At 37.2% G+C, this 21,107-nt stretch overlaps 1 protein-coding gene across 1 annotated transcript in view; it reads left to right on the forward strand.

The window, feature by feature from the left end:
* Window positions 1–21,107, forward strand: part of erp44 (endoplasmic reticulum protein 44) — a 103,304-nt gene that overhangs the window by 46,270 nt on the left and 35,927 nt on the right. The window contains exons 2-4 of the mRNA XM_028817400.2: window positions 7,095–7,167; window positions 19,403–19,442; window positions 20,825–20,940. Coding sequence (XP_028673233.1) covers window positions 7,095–7,167; window positions 19,403–19,442; window positions 20,825–20,940 — 229 coding nt within the window. The remainder of the gene's footprint in view (window positions 1–7,094; window positions 7,168–19,402; window positions 19,443–20,824; window positions 20,941–21,107) is intronic.

Raw genomic sequence — 21,107 nt, forward strand, 5'->3', positions numbered from 1 at the left:
CAAAACAAACATGAGATCATTTAATATGTAAGAGAGAGTAGCAAGTTGACTGGTATTACGAAATGACAAAGATGTAGTATCGAAATTTGTTCAGCTGTTTTCAGCACATACCCATTAAAGAACATAGTTAGCTGTATCGATGCATGAGAGAGAAAAGGTGACTTGTTAAGTGTGACCACTAAGGGAGCTCTATAGACAGGTCAGGAGAGGACATTGCAGAGAGAACAAAGTGTAAAGCTGAGCTGCATAATGAGTCTTTGGAAATGTGACAAGGCTGCTGTGTGAAGGAAGGTGTCAGGTTTCTGGCAGGTTGATCAATGACGACAGGTATTAGGCATTATCAGAAATGACAAATTTATAAATTAGTAACTGAGTTTTGAAAATAATCCAGTATTGTAATGGCAGAATCAGGCCTGGATTAGGAAAAAGTTGTGCTCAGTAATTCAAGAGAGATGCACTATCCATGGTCCAGCAGCATTGGATTCATATTAAGCACAGAATAGATGATATGTTAAGGTTCTGAATTAATATAATACTTCAAGCAACTGATCAGTGCAGAGAATTCTGGGAGTGTTATGTTTAGTTGGAAAATTCTGTACATCCCAGAATTTGGAAGCTGTCTGTATATTTAAGAAACATGCTTTTTTAGACACTTTCTTGAAAAATGTGGCATCTAGCAATATTAACTGTATTAGGAATTTTGTATATGTTTGAAACAGCAGATTTGACTAATTGATTTGTTAATTTCCCAGTTTAATAAGTAAAAATTTAAATTTAGGATTGGGTCATGGAGGTTGGCAGGCTTGAGAGTTCCTAAAATGATGTTAGATTATGAAACTTTTCCAGTACGTTTACTCCTAGCCTTCATTTGCATAATCATAGTAAGTCAGAGGCAGTCAGCAGCGAACTCACACAAAACAGGTCACGTACTCTTGACTTGGCAGACGCAAGGAGTAAGGATCACAGGTGTTTTGGACATCCATTGCAAACGGAAGAGAGGCTCATCTGTCTTTCTCAAGTTTTCCATACCTCAGCAAAACGGGGGAAAAAGGGAAGAAATTACAACTGAATCTTCCATACCTGTTAACCCTTTATGCAGTGCGGCTCAGTCAGGCAGTACATTATTGGCTGCATACATATTGGCGGAGTGGTGGCTCTGAGGCTAAGGAGCTGCGCTGGTATCCCGAAGGTTGCCGGTTCAAATCCCCGTCACTGCCAAAAGGCCACTGCTCTGCTGGGCCCTTGAGCAAGGCCCTTATCCTGTAATTGCTCCAGGGGCGCTGTACAATGGCTGACCCTGCGCTCTGACCCCAAGGGGTATGCGAAAACTACCAAATTCCTAATACAAGAAATTGTATAAGGCGAAATAAAGAACAAAATTAAAAAAATAAAAAAAATATTGGCTGGAAGGTTGCCACGTAGTCGCTTAATGTGATGTGCCCAGAAACTTTTTCAGTTGACATGGTCCAGCAACAAGAGCAGCTACTGTGGTTAGCAGTTGACATACCCAATGGCAAGAAGTTGCATAACGTGACATCGGCTTTAGTCAATGACATCTGAGGATCTGTATGTTTGTCCTGCTAATCCGTGCTATACTGCAACCCTTAATTGGAGCAAGTGGGTTAAGATAATGAGTCTCTATAGATGCATAAAGTATTTTCATCTTGGCTAATATATAGAGAAGCTCCCATATTTCACAAACCCATTGTTCTTCACTTTTTTCATTTAACTGTACTTGAAAACCTGCACCTGTCATCTCTGGGTCTGTTATTAGTTCATTTTTATCAACATCAGTGGGTTCCACATAAAGCTCCCATGATGTTTTGCATTCTTTACCCAGTTGTTTAAATATGTACTAAGATGGCAGATTCCCATTAATCACTTCACACTGTATCTTAACATTACTGATTGCCAGGCCTAGTGTCCCAATGACTCCAGCGTTCATATATGGTCTGAACCTCCTAATTTATTAGTAAATTTCTGAAATGGCCTAAATTAGCATTTGTTTTAGACAGTACTTATGTTTGTATCCTTTCTCTTTAAACAGCTCATCCTTCTTAACCTCCTTAACGTTACATTTTTTCCATTAAAAAAACATGTAAAAAGCATCGCATTTTGGCTTGAAAAATTACATTTTTATTAAATCTCATCTTTCTACTGTAAAACCTGCAAAAAACTAAAAGTATAAGCACACTGCACTTGTGCAAGAGACCCGAGTAGCACTTTCTGATTCACCAGAATCACTTTTGGTTTCACTGCCTGAAGACAGGTTCACTTTGTCATCACTGCTGATAAGAAGCGTTTCTTATGAGATGCCATTATGAATGAAGCTAGGAGTAGACACATCTACACCGTTGCCCAGGTAATGCTCTGGCCTGATGTTTACACAAGAAACGCCTATACCACTGCCTGAGTAACACTTGGCACTAATACTGTTGCCACTTTCACAGCCCTAAACCTTTGGTCTTACGCAAGATGCATCTATACAGTGGCCATAGTGACACTCAGGACTAACACTTTCAGCACTGTTTTACAGCCCAAGTCATGCTCGAGTCTGATGCTAAGGAGGTTAAGATACCTGTGAGCTTACGGAAGTGCTTTCTCCCAGTTTCTTATCTATTTTAATAAACAAAATGTTAACTTACTAGCTTTTAACAGAAAACGAATCTAATAAAGCTGCTCATTCTTCACTACTTTTTTGTAACTTGTTTACACCTGTGAAAGCCAGAGCCATCTCTAAAAGGCACACGTATTCACATCCACAACCACTTATAACAGGCCAGTGTACAGTCGCCAAGTAGCCTACCTTACATGTGACATGTAGTAGAAATGCTATGGAACAGTGTTGTGAAGGTGAAACCTTCACACAGATAGTTGACTGGGTCAGGTTTTGAAATAAAAACTCTGAAGAATGAGTCAGAAGTGCTAATTACTGCACTACCATGCTGTTCTATTCTGTTATTTTGAGTCTTTGAAACAGGTTTCACATTATAAAGTCACATCTGTTTAGCTTCAAGATCAGTCACACCTCCCCCTGCAGGGACATGTCTATTATAAATTTACACTTCTAGTGTAAAGAACATACAGCAGCATGGAGACTACTACTATAGTCTCACAGAGCCAGATCTATAATATATATGTCTGGAGACAACCATGAGTGAATGTTTCTTAAAAATGGGTGGGGACAATTAGAAGGCTCACTGAGTGTCACATTTCTAAACCAGTCCAATGCTTCGTGAAGGTGATGTTCGAAGTAATGCTGTCACTAACCTGGTCTGACTAGAGCAAGCTTTCAATTATGATAAACCGTCTCCTAAAAAGACCTCTATTAAACTGTATATGTGTGTGTGTTACATGTGTGGAAGCACACACTGCATGTGTTAAAAATAAACATTAACCTGTGGCAAGGGCAAAAACCTTTCTGTAGCATCAGATTATACATTGGAATTTAAAGATTTTGATGGACTAGAGGAAAAAGTGAATGCAGGTGCCACGTGTGCTCTCTGATCAGTTACAACATTAGTCTAGGTGTCGATGTAAGGCTGAAGGAATTGGTAGCAACAATCATTATAATATGAATTGTAAAATGATATGCCACATCCTGTTGAAAGGAGGTGAAAAGTTCTACCATCAAGAGAAATAATGAAGAGCCACAGGAGATGCAGGTTTTGGTAACTGAAATGTACAAATCAGTAAATATGCCTAGTGACACCTGTAGCAGGCTGCACAGCATCCACCGTCTGACTGCACATCTAAACGAATAACTAAAGGAAGTTAGCATTACTGTCTAGCTCAAAATGCAAACCTGCCTTGCCAGAATACAGTCGCAGCTTTTAAACAAGTAGTATATACAAAGACGGCAATGCTTATCTACACACTATTTGCTGTTATGACATACATGCCAAACACGTGGAGCCAAGTAGCTGCGGTGGTCAGTGTGTGTGCGTCTGTCTCTTCTTTTGCAGCACTCAGTACAATATACAAATAAATCGTTAAGTTTCATTTACCTGCCACTACTGAAATCCTCAATGGATAACTGCATTTTCTGACAGCATTTTGTCTTTTGTTCAGTTTCTTTTGCTCTCCCCTAAAAACTCGTCAGTTTAAAGTACACAAACTGAAGTAATCGAGGGTGGATGTTTTAGGAAGAAGCCCTGTGAGTGAGACCTTTGCAGCTGTGGAGTTCGCTGGTATTCAGTACAAACTTTTTAACAAGTTGTCCCCAGATGTCTGTTCTAGCAACCCCAAAGGTCAAACATCAAGTCAGTGAAACAGAATTTAATGTGCATTTTTGAGTAGTAAGTGTTTGGCTTCATTTTTTTTCCCTTGACAAGCTCAATGTGCATGGATGGCAGTCACAAAGAAAGGTGCAACTTCCTGGGATCATTAGGGCTGCTACTTGTGCCAGACTATTGGTGTGAAAAATAGACCACCAAGAAAGCAGATTAAAAAAACATTTTGCTGAAGAAAATTACCATGCTTATTATGGACTGTAGGATAGACTAATCAGTCAGTGTTGGATCAGATCAAAGCCAGGTGTGTACTGGAATCCTATCAGTACAAATCAGATGGTGAGAAAGAAGGCTTGCAAGAGAAGAGATAAATATTTGGAAATGTCAGTGGTAGTAGAGAAAAAAGGATGAGTAGGTGTTGTCATTGAAGCTATGCTAATGCAACTCCAAGACCTGAAAGGTTACATCCATGACAGAAAAGCCTGTTGAGTCAGTAGCAACCAGGCTTGCTAGGGCGCAACCTAGGATGGTAGATCCAACAGCTACTGTACCATCCTTGACTATTTATTATGTGATTATATTTACTGCTCACTATAAACATATCCAGCATTGTATCCTGGTGCAGAAATGTACACCTTAAGATCAATGAAGAGAAATGTGCTACCATAACAAGTTCCAAGGTTAAGGTTCCCATCACCACATTTTGAAGCTATACAGATTGTTGCTTATGATAAAAAGGTATCCAAAGATACCATATCTGGCAAGAGACTTCTGCTGTGCTACCAAACTGTCTTTTCCACAAAAGTTTGATGTGGTACCTTGCATGTCAATCTGGATTATCAACCTATCATCTTTGCTTCTAGCTGGTTCATCAAAAAAAATGGAAGGGTAATAGATTTAGTGAGGAATAAATCTGATTGCTGTGAGATGAGCATATGTAATGTTAATTAGAAGCAGTACTGCCACAGGGAGAATGGATTACTGCTATCCCCCAGACAACATGCGTTAGAGGTGGTGACCCCAGGTACACGAGAGAACAGCAGCACACCATCAGGGCTAATAGACTCCCCCGGCACCGCTGTGATGAGAGATTATGGCGCTGAAAACATTGTCTGTAGGCTCTGTCGCATACACTTAAAAAGTCTTCTGAAAACACATTCTCCTCTTCTTCTTTGATTGAAAGTAAATACACTTGGTTTCTGACAAAAGCCATCGAAATTCTGACATCTGATAGAAGGACAGGGTCACTTGGGGTCACCTTTCCCTCATTCTGGCAGGACGGCTTGATTCCAGGTCATTTATGATCATGTTTAATGTCATGGATGTATCTAGTATACGCTTCCTGGTGTTTAATTGCAATAGGCAAGAACAAAAAAAACAATAATCCAAGTAGCCCGGGTTGAAACTCTTGTTTTTATTTGTATTGCTACACTAAATAGTCTGAAATAGGAGTCCTAAGATATACTGTACTTGCTTACTCCATTTTGAGCCTCTCTGTTTTCTTTTTTAACACCTTTCCATCAGTTAATATTAAAACTTATGTGATACAATTTGAGATGTAAGATGTAACAGGTAACCAAAGAAAAGAACAGCAGATTAAATAAATACTCTAAATATCTTTGATTTGCATGCATGAGCAACAGTTTGTGACTGTTGGTTCTTTCCTTGTGCTATGGTCTTAGAAGTAATGGGCTTAAAAATGGGGATTGGTGTGTTATGCAGAACCTTTTTGGCTTCATCAATAGCCTCGTTAACTGCAGTGTGTTGAGGGATGTTCAAATTAACAAAAATGGTTAAAATGACCCCCTGTACAAAGAACTCCCATCTTTGCCTTTAAGTGAATTGTGGTTTTGCGTTATTGAGGTCCCTAAGGGAACTGAACTGAAATTAAAGGTTATATATATGACTTGGACTACCCAAACTGCATGGACAAATATCAGAGAGAATGTGCAAAATTACCAGAAAAAATACTCTGGCCTGGATTTGAATCCTGACTTAACTTGTAGATTTTGCAAATCAAAAAACATGAAATTCTACTTCTAATGAACGCAGCTCAGTTTTTCATGCAATTTGTTTTTTTGGTTTTTTTTTTTTTTGCAGTTTTTTTGCAGTTTTTTTTTTTTTAATATAACCATGTGTGTACAGTATGTATCTGAGTGTGTGTTTTATACATATATATATACTGTTAATATGTATGTGTGTACATGTGTATATATGCATGTATATACTGTATATATATATATATATATATATATATGTGTGTGTGTGTATATATATATATATATATAATATAATTAATTTAATTAATTGACTACAGGATGGAACAGTCCTTACATGGCCGGGAAGCTAATACAGTGGTAGGACTGGGGGTGACAACAACATAAAATTATTTTCTCCCCTGATGCGCTAGGTGGCAGCATCCCTGGGTTTTGGTATCCAGCAGGTTACCCACAGAGCACACTGTGAATTTTAGTCCTGGAGTGCAGCCCTGTCGGGTTCTGTGGGTACCACTAGTGGGCGCTGCAGGGGTGCATAATCCTTATTTCCTATGGGCAATACAAACTTCAACGTACATCTTTATTTATAATAACTTCTTAGTTGTTGAATAATCTTTTGTGAAAAATGTTCAGAGTATGGCATAGAAACAACTTGTTTCTTCAGTCTGAATTCACTGCTTTTACATATTCATGAAAGGTCAGCTTTTAACTGTCCAGGAGCATTATCTGCTGATTGAGCTACATATGTGAATTGAAAATGTTCGCCAAGCATTGTTTGTTTCTTTTTGCCAGCATTAATTAGGAACCAATAGTTATTTCAGAATTGAGCAGCTGTTCTGCAACTGACAATTACCTTCTTTTTCAGGTATCACTATTTTCCACTCCAACAGGAAGCGAAATAACAAATCTTGACAGCGGAAACATTGATGACACCTTAAGTGAGTACTTCTTACTGGAGGATCAGTTTTGATATTAATCATGTATAGCTCATGAAACCCATGTTTGAAGTACTGCTAAAAATGAACTGAACTTTGTATACCACACGGGGAAAATGATACTATGACATTGTAAATGGTTAATAAATATACCTAGAATTTGTCATCTGTAATTAATGAGATGCACAGTGAACTAAAAAAAAAACACAAGTCAACCTATCAACCAGCAGGCACTAAAGGAAGCATTGTTTGCTGCAAAGCAGAAGACCGCTTTGTAGGTTAAAGCTCATCTCCCAGTGTCTTGTGCAAATGGAGCTACTTTAATGTGTTTGATTTTTTTTTTCTTCAAGTTTAGTAGAATGATTTTTTTTTTCTAACAAGTGTTACAACAAGTAATTACTGTAGACATCAAAAATAACTGCTACAGTGTAATGAATAGTGAATAGCCAGCCCTTCTATTAAGGGCACGGTTATGTTCATTTGTTACCATGACTTCCAAAATCGCAGACAAGTAAGACACATACTGCAAGAAGTGCCAAGAGCTACCAGTTTCAGGTTTTCTTTTCTACCATATGCAGTCACAATGTATGCTTGCTTTTACAGTGAACCTGGAGCACTCTAATGAATAAGCAATTGAGTAATTAATTTCTATATTGAATAAATTTGTGATTTATTACTCTTATTGCTGTTGATACAAACTGACAGACGTATCAGTAGCCTAAGAATCCAAGATTGAAAGATGTAATCTTCTCATTAGACTGCTTATCACACAATTAAAATATGGTAGAATACCCAAGAGGAGTAGGTAACCAATTGGCTTAGATTACCAGAACTAGGAATCTCACTATCTTAGCTGACTGTGGGCATAGAAATCAAGTAGGGGGAAGAGTGCCAGTTTCTTGATAGTGTGTGGTAATTTCTGCAGTGGTCCTTTTTGCCATGCCAGCAGCACACGTCACAAGCCTTTTCTGTTGTTACATTGTAGTTGTACCTTTTTCACCAGCAGATAGAATCTGGGAGCCCAAGTAACATGATCACAGTTAAGCAGAATTACGTCAAGTGTGTGCAAAGGTGTAATGCACATTGTAAATGCAAACTCTTTATAGCGAAACTCTTGTTTTAATACACAGGACCTCCCACAGAGTTCAATTCAGTGACATATGGAGAATTTTTGGCAAAGAGTGATTGAAGATTAGAGAAGGTGCGCTTTGTGGGGGCAGAGGTTGTTACATTATAACAGAGTTTCTTAAACTATGGGTTGCCACCTTTGGGGTCACAAGTCAAATTGTATTATATATGAATGAGTTGCATATGGTTTTCAAAATGTTGTGGTGGGTCTCTGCAGATTGTTTAAGCAGATTATCATTACTCGACTTTGGGGATAACGGCCATTGGCAGTGATTTTTCCATTGGGAAAAGCTTTTGACGATTGGCGGCAAATTTCCAGTAAGGAAAGGTCTGACGATTGGCATGAGTCACACAGAAACTAATAATGTCAAGATTGAATCACAAGAAAAAAAGTTTAAGAAAACCCTGTATTGGAGTATCTTACTGTGCTCTGAGCTGGTGTAGAATTTTCTTAATAGGATAAGCCTAATGAAAAACTCAGTGCTCAGCAAGTTTACAAATAGCTGTATGTTTTTTGTGTTTTAAACATGTAAGATGTGATTCAAGTGCAGGCATCACCTCAGCTTTTAGGATTTGACAGTTTGTTCCTTTAAGGAGCTGGAGCTTTGCAGCTCACATATACCTTTTGATTTTACACTCTTACCCATCCTGAATCAGTTTGATCATCTTGATACCTTCAACCCCCATTATGTTGAACTTTGTTCTTCCCAGTTACATTTCCATGTTAATGAATAGAAGCAGATTTCATTGACTTAAGTCATCAAATTAGAAAAAGGTGTTAGCTTTTTAGTTTGTCTGGAATGTGTTGAGAATATTGTGTGTGTGTGTGTGTTTGCATATATGTATATAAAATTATCTATTAATTTATTATCTATCTTACTCGACTACACTATTATTCCATAAACAGTAAAAACTCTTTCTGTCATTTCTTTTGCAATGTGCTATCAGTTCTATAAGTCATTGATGTGTGCAGCACCTAGCTTTATATCTAGTCTTTCCACATAAAAGGAACATTTCATGCAAGACACTGGAGCCAAATTACCTCACAAAAGTTAGTGTTTAGTGATTGTCAGTTGCAGTGGCAGAGATACTACTCTTGGTTAATGTGCCAGGCTTGCCCAGCCAATTTGGAAAACCTTTAGCCACCTGGCAACATTATGCAAAAGAAGAGTCCCCACATGTCTCTTCATGGAATTTCAATCATGCGCAACAACACTGCTGCATCCTGGTAAACATGTTTTGTAGTACTGTGGAAGATTAAATGCTTGTACCACAGCTTAAGACATTTTCCAAGAAGTGACACTAAAAGAGCCCGCTTGTTAGTTTAGTGAATTGATACTGTTTACCTGATTATTACAATTTAGTCCTTTTAACAAGTAAAATGTTAGAAGGCAGAGTTCAGATTTGGATAACCTAAGCAATAATTGTCCGTATCGGCATAGATAAAAGTGCAGTGTTAGTCATTCCTGTTGACTGCAGACAGATACAGTAACTCTCTTGGGTGGAGAGTGGAAAATTAACAGCTTGGCACCTGTGAGCACCATATGCTGGTGGCCTAAATGACTAGGTATGGTAGGCCTGCAAAAATCTATGATAGCGGAAGGGCCTGTGTTTTTTGTTTTTGAACTTAGGACATTGATAGTCATGAAACCGAGATGGACTGGGCCATGATGACACCCACAGACAGCAACAGATTGTGCAAAGTGCTTTCATTTTTCTGAAACAGTGTCAAAACAATAAATAAAGTGTAGTGCTTCCTTTAATAGAAGAAAAAACAATTGGACTTGAGCATCAGTAGGCTTTGCACCCTAGGAACCAAGCCAATATGCACACTCATCGTTGAGATATGTTTTGGGATCAGTGGACCCTAAAACTTTGAAATCCATCGAAAACCAGAGAGCTAAATTTTTGACAGATCTTATGCTTTCATTCCTCCCCCACAGACGATAGGTTCTGGTGGGGAAGGGCACAGAGCAAAAATTAGTAAGCCATAATAAATAATCCCAAATAAAATTTATTGTTTTGTGGAGGTTAAAATCAACAATAAATATTCCAATAAATAACTGAAAAGGTTAAAACCTAAATCTGGATTTGTCCATTTAAAATTACTCATGATCCTCTGTGCCTCCTGCGCACCAAACGCAATGCACATTAATCCACAGTACCTGAGACGCATTGTTTTTAATAAAAACACGCACATGGACCCACTAAACTACAATCTTTCCACATATTTTCATACCTGTGAATGGCACATTGAATAGAGGCCAAATAATCAATGTTCGTTTTACCTACTTATATACCCATTTAGCATATGTCTTTCATATATGTATGAAACAATGTTTTTCTTTGTGAGCTTGAAATGACATAATTGTGCCACAAAAACTGTTAAAATAACCCCAGTTTATTTTGAAGATAATGTGATAGACTAGCATTAGGCAAGGCAGCAACTCTAGTTTTTAGAGGATCATTCAAATGTCTCATTTTCCTTTAATTTGTTGGTGGTTGTGGAGTTTCTCCCATCAACATTGTCATAAAAAGCAGTATGATTAACACAAAATGTGTAGTTTACTCTTCTCAAAAGTTAACTGATAGCAGATGCGAAAGGCAGTGCATTTCAAAGGACTCTGGCCCCCTCAGTACTTCGTAGCCAAAAGAAGCATAAGTACAGTGGCAAGAAAAAATATGTGAACCCTTTGGAATTCCCTGGATTTCTCTATTAATTGGTCATAAACGTGATGTTATCTTCATGTTAAGTCACAAGTATAGACCAGCACACTATCCTTAAGCTAATAACACACTAACAGTTATAATCTTTCATGTCTTTATTGAACACACACATCAAACATTGACAGTGTACTATGGAAAAAGTAAAATGAACATCTGGATTTAATAGCTGGTCAAACCTCCTTTGACAGCAATAACTTTTCACAAGTACATCTGATAGCTACAGGTCAGACCTGCACAATGATCTGGAGGAATTTTGGACCATTCTTCATTACAAACCTGCTTCATCTCTGCCATTTTCTTAGGATGTCTGGTGTGAATGTCTCTTTTGAGGTCGTTCTACATCATCTCCATTAAGGTCTGAGCTATTGACTGAGCCACTCCAAAAAGTGGATTTTCTTTTTTTTAAAGTTATTTTGTAGTAGATCTACTTTGATGTTTAGGGTCATTGTCCTGCTGCTTTACTCAGTTTCTACTGAGCTCCAGCTGGTGAACAGCCACCCTGTCATCATTTAGTAGGATACCTTGATAAACCTGGGAATTCATTTTCATCTCAATTATAGCAAGCTGTTCAGGCCACAAATCAGCAAAGCATCCCCAAATTATGATGCTCCCTCCAATGTACTTCACCATTGCGATGATGTCTTCATTTTGAAATATGGTAACATTTTTTGCCATATGTACTGCTGCATATTCTTCATGAACCAGTTAAACCTTAATTTCATCAGGCCAGAGTTGCCATTGTTGTCCTGTTCAGTGTTTTGTGTATAGTAGACTTGTGAACAGGTTTTTGTTCAATGATTCCTTCAAGCCTTTAGCTGTTACAACTCCACACTGACCATTCTGCATTGTGCCTTTCAAGTCCTCTTTGCTGGGCCTCCCTCTTCAGTACTAAATTGTCCATTTATATACAGTTAGTCTTACTGTGGACTGACAAATGTCTGAACTCTTTGAAATTACTTTGTAATCCTTCCCAGCGTTCTGCAAATCAACAATTCTTGATTGCAGATCTTCTGAAAACTTTTTTTTTTGCATGGAGTGTTTCACATCAACAGATGCTACTTGTGGATAACAAACTCAAAATTTGGAGTCTTTTTCTATTGTTGATCGCACTGTTTCTAATCAGTACTTCCAATTTCATTTCACTGATTGGACTGTAGGTTTGCTAACTCCTGTCTCCAGTTAGCTTGTGCTGAAGTCATCGGTCTAGGGGCTCACATGCTTTTTCCAACAGATACATGTGAATATCTGAATTATGTATTTAATATAAATAAGAACAATACAATCATTTGTGCATTATTAGTTAAAACAGATTGTGATGGTTCATTATTGTAACTTAGTTGAAGGCCAGATCATATTTTAAAGCAAACTTATACATAAATGCGATTATTTCCAAAGGGTTCACATGCTTTTTCTTGCCACTGTACTTTTCAAATAACACAGTCCTTCTTTAATATTTGATTTTACACAAGGGATACAGATATTCGGTTAACCTCAAAAAGAAAAAAGAAAAAAAAACAGTAGCTAACCATCTCATCAATTGAAAACTAATTTCGTTTGACAAAGTACTGTAGAGAAATAATGAAGTGGAATATTACAAGTATAGCAAACCAGTTAAGATTTATTGACTGTCATCATGGATATTCCTGTATTATGGGCCATGTGTAGTTTTCATTTGTGGCATACACAAACATGGGTAAGTTGGCACTTCATTCCCAGTAATTTTAGATTACATATTTAAGAAAAGCAGCATACCCAGATGTTTAGGGAAAAGCCTGCTTCTCTGTCCGTTGACAGTTATACCTGCAATGGTAAATACTCTCCGAAGGCACTAAGCTTACAGGGGCACAGAAGTGATGCAGTGCCAAGCTAATGATGTTCAAGAACCACTTTATGTTGTGTCTACACCACAAAAGAGGGTCTTCAGCTGGTGCAAAGCAGGCCTCCATTGTTATAAACACCAATCTTTACTTTACAGTCTTTACCCAGTAATCTTTACTAAAAAGAGAAGCGATTGCACTTTTGTTTTCCTTTACCCTGCATCATTACCTTCACTACTTGGTCAGCACATTGAACTTCTCTGAAAGTTTGACTTTACAACTGCTTTCTCCACTGGCTACTTCCACATTGTCTCATAAAGTGTGTCCTGCTTGAAAGAATGTGTGCTAAATTTTTGTAAATCAGGTTCTGCTTGCTTTTGTCTGAAAGCCAAAGCTCTTATTTGATTTACTTTGACCTTTAACAGATGGCAGAAAATGGCCAAACTTGCACATATGGATTATCTGACTTCATGTCATCATTTGTAAGGTATATAGCGATTGATTTTGGAAAGATGGGAGGAGTAGGAAGCCAGTATTCCTTGAAATATTAGACTGCATCTGTCGCAAACAATAAATCACACTTATTACATCATTATTACTACCATGAAAGTATTTACTTACATTGATGTGAATTGTGGCCATTGTGGCACTGTAAGAAATAAGGTGTTATGTACCAGGCAGTCTGACCTAGTGCCTGTGGTCTTGCACAGCAAATCATGAAGCTGCATAATTCAGTCCCACCAATGATTTACGTTTTGAGTTAACTTCACTGCCAAGCTTCACATTACTCTGAAGTATGGATACAGCTGTACTGTACTTGAAGAACACATTGAGATGCTGTTCAATTCTAAAAAGTGTACAAAACAAAGCTTGTTTGAAGTGGGCAGTGTGGTCCAATGACTAATTATAAATCATGACGTTACATTCACTATCTACCACTTAGTGACTGGTGATCCTGAGCAGGTCTCTAACTGTGAAAGAGCTCTAGATGTGGAAATAATATATATATATATATAAAAAATACTTTTTAAAAACCACGCTTATATTAAGTTAAAAAGTGTACTAAAAAGTAAAAAAAATAAGTCTCTCATACATCACTTGTAAAATAAAAGTGTAGGCGCTTTTGCTAAGATTTTAAGAAGTGTTTTTTGAATGCTGATTGATGAAAAGCACCCATGCTTTTATTTTACGAGTGATGTATGCAAGACTTATTTTTTTACTTTTTAGTACACTGTTTAACTTAATATAAGCGTGGTTTTTAAAAAGGTTTTTTTTATATATATATATTATTTTCAACTTTTTAGTCTTGGGTTTGTTTTAGTAGAATTTTGTAATCAATATTTTAACACTTCCTTTAATATTTCTATCTGTTACTAGCGCCATCTATTGGTGAAATCTTTAACTCTTCTTCATATGAAAATTTAATTTCTTAATTAACATGGATCAGTCAGTGAAACTGTTTGATTCATGTATTGTCATCAGAAGTGAGTAAGTGTGCAAAATTTCAAGTCATTTAGACAATAGAAAGTGGGTTAAATATCGATTACAAGATTTGTACAAGACAACAAACAGGTGAAGTTAAAAGAAGCGTGGTAAAAAGACACTACACCAATCAGCCACAACATTCAAACCACTGACTGGTGAAGTGAATAACAATGCTTATCTCATTACAGTGGGACCTGTCAGGGGGTGGGATATATTAAGCAGCAAGTGAACAGTCAGTACTTGAAGGGGATGTATTGGAAGCAGGAAAAATGGGCATGTGCTAGGATCTGAGCAACTTCGACAAGGGCAAAATTGTGATGACTGTGTCAGAGCATATCCAAAATTGTAGGTCTTATGGGGGTGTTTCCAGAATGCAGTGGTTAGTATCTATCAGAAGTGTGGTCCAAGGAAAGACAACCAGTGAGTCGGCAACAGGGTCTTAATTGAAACGCATGAGGAGCAAAGGCTAGTGTGTCTAATACAATCCCACAGAAAAGATACTGTAGCACAAATTGTTGAAACACTTCATGCTGGCCAAGTGTCAAAACACATGGCGTATCACAGCTCACTGAATATGGGCCAGTTTGGCTGCAGATTGGGCTGTCCACTCCCAAAAAGCACTTAAATTAGACAAGTGAGTGTCAGAGTGGAACCATGAAGTAATGGGAGAAGGTGGCCTCGTCTGATGAATCATGTTTGCTCTTAGATCATGTGGACGGCTGGTTGTATGTGCATTGTTTTACCTTAGGAAGAGATGGCAGCAGGATACACCTTGGGAAGGAGGTAATCCGGGGGAGGCAGTGTGATGCTCTGGGCAATTTTCTGCTAGGTAAATTTGGGTGCTGCGATTCATGTGGATGATACTTTGACACAAATCACTTACCTAATGATTGTTGCAGAACACATACAGCCCTTCATGGTGCCTTGCCACACACAAACATTGTTTAGGAATGATTTGAGGACCGTGACAAAGAGTTTCAGGTGTTGACTTGGCATCCATATTCTCCAGATCTCAATCCGATCGAGCACTTGTGTGTACTAATCCAGAAATACTTCCTGTGTTTAGTCCAAATAGCATTAGCTGTTCTAACCTCAGCCAGTAAGATGTAAGCGGCATGATGAAGGTGATCATGTGAGCAGGGGTGCAATTAAGAGGCATGCTAATCAATTTTTACATTATATGGCAATGACCTTCTACTGGAGGGCCACAGTGACTAATTTGAGACAGATTTTGCTGTTTAACTGGAGTTCTTCCTTGCTGTGCACACTCTGCCATGAATCCCAAAGAGCTGGAATATTCAAAAATGTCCAAGTCAGATATCTTAATTTATTTTAAACCAGCGTCTAATGTGCTATGATCAGTTCTTACTACAAAGAATTTTATTTGCTGGCATGCAGTTTACTAATTATAAAGTAGTCCATAAAATCAATACAATTATTTAAAAAATATATATTGAAGAATGGAATGTTGGCAGTTTTTGTTTGTTTTTTGTTTTTTTTAATAAGCCACTTCAAGGTTGTGTGTACCCAAAGTTTAAACAAGCTACAGTACATTGCTCATCGTAAGAAAAAAATAGCGTAAGAGTCTCTACTGATTTTGACTTGCAGTAAAAATCCACCATATCTAAACTGGAGAGGAAGAGTAAAACACCAGACTCCCGAATGCTTTCCTAACCTAATGGTCCTGGCAGAGAGAGGTAAAGGAAATTGTGATTGGGCACCGTCCAGCATAAAACACAAGTTGATTCTCATCTTTGGATTGCTCTCTTTCAGAGGTTTACACCTTATTACTGTAAGATGTGATGTCAGAGTTTGGGAGAGCGTTTTTGGAAATTCTTCTGATTTTGATTTCTTTAATGTTTTTCTTAAGCCTTGCTCCCGATCTTTATTGTAAGTTTTTTTTGAAATGAGGGAACATGCAGCATATTCAAATCTGTCATCCCTTGGTCACTACTAGATTCAAGTAAAGTGCAAATTCCGTATGGCACTGTGAGGAATAGCTCTGTGCTACCTCTCGGCCTGTTTGTTAATAAAATATTTGCACTAAACATTAACCTGATTAAAACTAAATGTAAATGTAAGATTCCCAAGTTAACTATTAACTACTGAAACTGATGCATTCTTTTTTTAAAAAAAAAAAAGAATTAACAGACATAATTGACAAAGGACCTAGCAGCTTACCATCTAACTTTATTTACCCTGTGTGTGTTCATCATGAAATACCGGTTTTTAAAAAATATTTGGAAGAAACAAAAGGTGCAAAAAAATGAACAAATTAGTTACTAATCTGCACCATGTAAAAGAAAAAAACACTATCAGAATGTGCTAATGTGGTAGAATAAAAATACTAACAAGTTTTAAACTTAAACAAATTCTGTTATCTATCTAGAAGGATTGGCTTCTAATCCAGCAATTGGGCTTTAAGAAAATCCTGAAGCCACTGCAGACCTCCCAAGACTGAATTTAAACACCCATGGCTTATGTCTCTGTATTTTGAGTTCAATATGCCAATTAATACATACATCAGACATAAATAGATGAAACAAACAAAGCTGTAGGCAGTTGCTTTAAAAAAAAATTAGAAAGCGGCAGTGGTAAACACTTTCTCCTCTGATGGTCAGGGTCCCCTTCACCTTAAATGAGACTGCACATGTAAAAGTGTGAATGAGCGAATCACAGTTATTTTCTGAGAGTGCTAACTCAGTGATTTACCAGGCTGTATGTGTGAATAAAGTGTAGCAATAAAGCAGACTTTGTCGTAATTATTAAGAAGAACCTTCTTTTGTACAATTTTAGTTTAAGTGCATCGTTACAGAAATACCATCAAACTACTTGGAAAACTTAAGTTTTGATGCAAATGATTTTGGTATAAATTGTTTATAGTTCTTAGATTAACATTTTTCGTTCATTCCTCAAGACCAAATTGCTCCAACGCCTTCAAGTTAGATGGGTTGCGTTGGTGTACAGTAATCTTCAAGTCATGCCTAAAGATTATCATTGGATTGAGTTATGGGCTTTGACTAGGCCATCCCAAGACATTTAAATGTCTTCCTTGAAACTACTCCAGTGCAGTTTTAGTAGTATGTTTAGGGTTATTGTCCTGCTAGAAGGTCCAACTTCATCACTGTCTCAAATCTCTGGCAGACTGAAACAGGTTTTCCTCAGTCCTGACTGACCAGTTTTCCTGTCCCTGCCAATGAAAAACGTCCCCACAGTATGATGCTGCCTCCACCGTGCTTCACTATCTTCTCAGGGTAATGGGAAGTGTTGTGTTTGTACCACACATGGAATTTCACACAATGGCCAAAACGTTCAGTTTTAGTGTCATTGTGCTATTGGGCAAACTCCAAACATATTTTCTTATTTTCTCTAAGCAATGGGGTTTTTCCTGACCACTCTTCCATAAAGCCACACGATGTGGAGTGTATGGCTTAAAGTGGTCCTATGGACAGATACTCCCATCACCAACTCCGCTGTGGATCTTTTCAACTCCTTCAGTGTAATCCTTGGTGTCTTTGTTGCATCTCTGATTAATGCCCTCCTTACCCTGTCTGAGAGTTTTGGTGGGCAGCCTTCTCTTTTCAGGTTTGTAGTGGTGCCTAAGTCTTTCCATTTTGTTATAATTTGTTTAATGGTGCTCTGTGGGATATTCAAAGTTTGGGATATATATTTATTTTGTAACCCAACCCTGATCTATACTTCTCCACAACTTTGTCCCCGACTTGTTTGGAGTGCAGTGCTCCATAGTGGTCTTGTTGCTTGCTTAGTGGTGTTGCAGAGAGATGGACCCTAACCAACTAATTATGTGCCTTTCAAAGTGAACTGGTTGGACCAGTTCTTATTTAGGGGTTTCATAGCAAAGGGGATGAACACATGTGCTCTCACAACTTTTCAGTTTTTACTTGTGTTTTTTTTTTTTTTTTTTTTTCTTTCCACTTTTTTATAGTTTACAATTTGGACTAGAATTCCATTTAATTAATTTTAATTCGAAATTATAATGCAACAAAACAGGACAAACACAGAATGGGATGAATATTTTTGCAAGGCACTGTAAACATACATGCACTTATAGGTTTTAAACAGTTTTAATCATTAATTGCACTGCAGCTTTTTTGCTGTTAAAATATACATTTACTGTATTTGTACAGGTTTTGTTTATTTTCCCAGTGTACCAGTTAGATATTCCTTAGTCTTTATTTGTAATTGTAAATATGAGCTTCCATTTTAATTATGCAGCACTTTCCTACCAAAACATCCTCTGAATGACACACACAGACAAATAATAAACACAGTATAACCCTTTAAAAAAGCCACAAATCTATCAGATGTTCATAAGATGTTTATCAAGAAGATACAAGACTAAAATGCTGAGCAGGTTTAAAAGTAAAATGGGCAAGTTTTGCTGTTAAGCTAACAAGCCCACTGTTTACCAAGTAGTAATTTCAAATTCTTCTTTCTTTTCTTTTTCTAATAGAAAATGCAGGCTGCTGTGGTTAACATAAGCTCGCTCGCCATCCAAACTCCAACAAAGCAGTGTCCATTTTCATTAAAGGACAAAATAAAAAAAAGTTTCAATTCATTGACGTAGCTTTTCTTGCTGTTTGTCTAATTGCACAGGAAGACTCTCCTGATCTTTTTCTTAGTTTATTACTCTACTTTATTTAATGTAAGAGCTAATATTCAGGACTTTTTTTCCTCTTTCTGGTAAAGTCTGTCTTGATGCTTTCTGTTTACAGGAAGTTTACACCAAAAAAAGACTTGTGTGTTACCCCAACTACTGTAACACCTCACATAAAGGAGCACTGTTATGAAAGTAGGGGGAAATTTTTTTTTTTTTGGTCATTTTCTTGGGAAGAGCATTCATGATCTGCCACTCCTTAGTACCAGTCAAACTGAAAGCAAAATAAGATAAGGCAAAGAAGGTGTAATGTGTAGCACTATATCTCTTAAGTGTTGTCTGATCAGATGCTTTGCTTTGCTAGAAAGTGTTGCAAAGAAATATTACACTTAACATTCCAAAAAGTTTTATTTATTTATGTATTCATTTTTTTGTAATAGATTGTTTTTTGGTTATTTTCCAGACAACGCTGATGTTGCACTGGTGAATTTTTATGCAGACTGGTAAGTACTGACTGTGTCACCTGTCACTATTTGCAATCCATGAAGCAGTGTAATTAGAATTGGTTTGATCCTGATAAACTTGCAGTGTGAACACAACTATTTTTGCCAACTGTTCCTTTTTCTGTGGTTCTGTAGGTGCAAGTCATTCAAATGCTGCAGCATTTAATCAAACGGCATTATAAACGCTTACAAGCACACCTACCCTGTGAACTTACAGATGTTCTTTGTTAAGCATCCTAGAGGAAAATGGATAAAATAAAAGCTTCCAGAATTATGAGTTTGATAAGAGTTAAGAATTTTTTAAAAACTGGCTAATTGAATATTCTTATATTTAATTATTTGTTAAAATTCATAACTTCCACAGCTAGATGCCCACATTTATGCTTTCTATATCTGTCTACTTCATTTTTAGCTTGCGTTTTCTGTGTTTTGGGCAACTGAAGTCAAAACTCTGAACCATAATTAAAGTTTAAAATGAAAAAAAAAAAATTCTTGGCTTATTGTAATGTGAGGAGATGGCTGGTTTGAGTTTCATATCCTAAAAGTGAAGTTGGTGGAGGCAGGAATGTGGGCCATTTAAAGTGTGTGTGTATGTACCCAAAATGACAGGCAAGCTAATAGAGTTATATTCTTTATTGTTTCATTACTCTGTAATCATTTGGCTATTGATCAATCAGTCTTCAGAATCAGGGACTGATGTCAGATTATCTGGGGTCAAATAGCATTATGGATCAGGTTGAAATTTTCTGACTAGTTTGTATGCAGTTTTGTTGAAGTGCAAAGTATTACATTATAATGAATATGCATGCAAAGCCATCTGGCACAATTGTTGGAGAACATGCACTATCTTACTGTGTAAACATCAAATTTCTGATATGTTAGCATTTGATTCAGCATTGTGTACATGTGTATACTGTTAGGTTCTGATTTCACTCTGTTCTTGTATACTAGTATGCTTTTAATTTCTTAACAGTGGTAAGATGCGGGAGTGTTAGGATGCACACTACACTTGAACAAAAAAGGAACTAAAGTTATTTTAACATTAATATTATGCATAACTAACATTAGCCATCCTGAATCATTGTAATATGTGCAAGCTTATTCCCTGAAATGCGTCAGCTAATTAAAAAAGTCTGCCTTTGACACCACTTGTGGTGTAATCTTGTATAAATAATTATTAGTACAACATTGAGTATAACTTGTCCGCCAGCTTCTATAAAGTGTGTGGATACCCACAATTTGATTTTTGTCACATTTGCATTCCACTGGAATTTAGTTTTCTCCATTACTGCCCTGTAGTGTGTTAAACATGTGACATGTTAGTGTGTCTGACTTTTGTTAATATAAGTGATTTTTTTCTTTTTAATCATATTTCCACACAGGTGTCGCTTCAGTCAGATGTTGCACCCCATCTTTGAAGAGGCCTCCAATGTTGTTCGAGAACAGTTTCCCAGTATGAAAGAGGTGGTGTTTGCTAGAGTGGACTGTGATCAGCACTGTAAGTTTAGTGACACATACGAGCATTAATATGCCACTAAGCATGAGAAGCTGTCATTTTGTTTGGCTTGTTCTGTGGGCTAACAAGCATTTAGAATAAAGCATGGCTAGGTTGGTAATATACTGTAGATGAACTTTTGCTTTTTTCTGAAAAGCCAAAAATGGAGC

Source organism: Erpetoichthys calabaricus, chromosome 13 (genome assembly GCF_900747795.2).
Source record: "Erpetoichthys calabaricus chromosome 13, fErpCal1.3, whole genome shotgun sequence".
In the NCBI taxonomy this organism is placed as follows: Eukaryota; Metazoa; Chordata; class Cladistia; order Polypteriformes; family Polypteridae; genus Erpetoichthys; species Erpetoichthys calabaricus.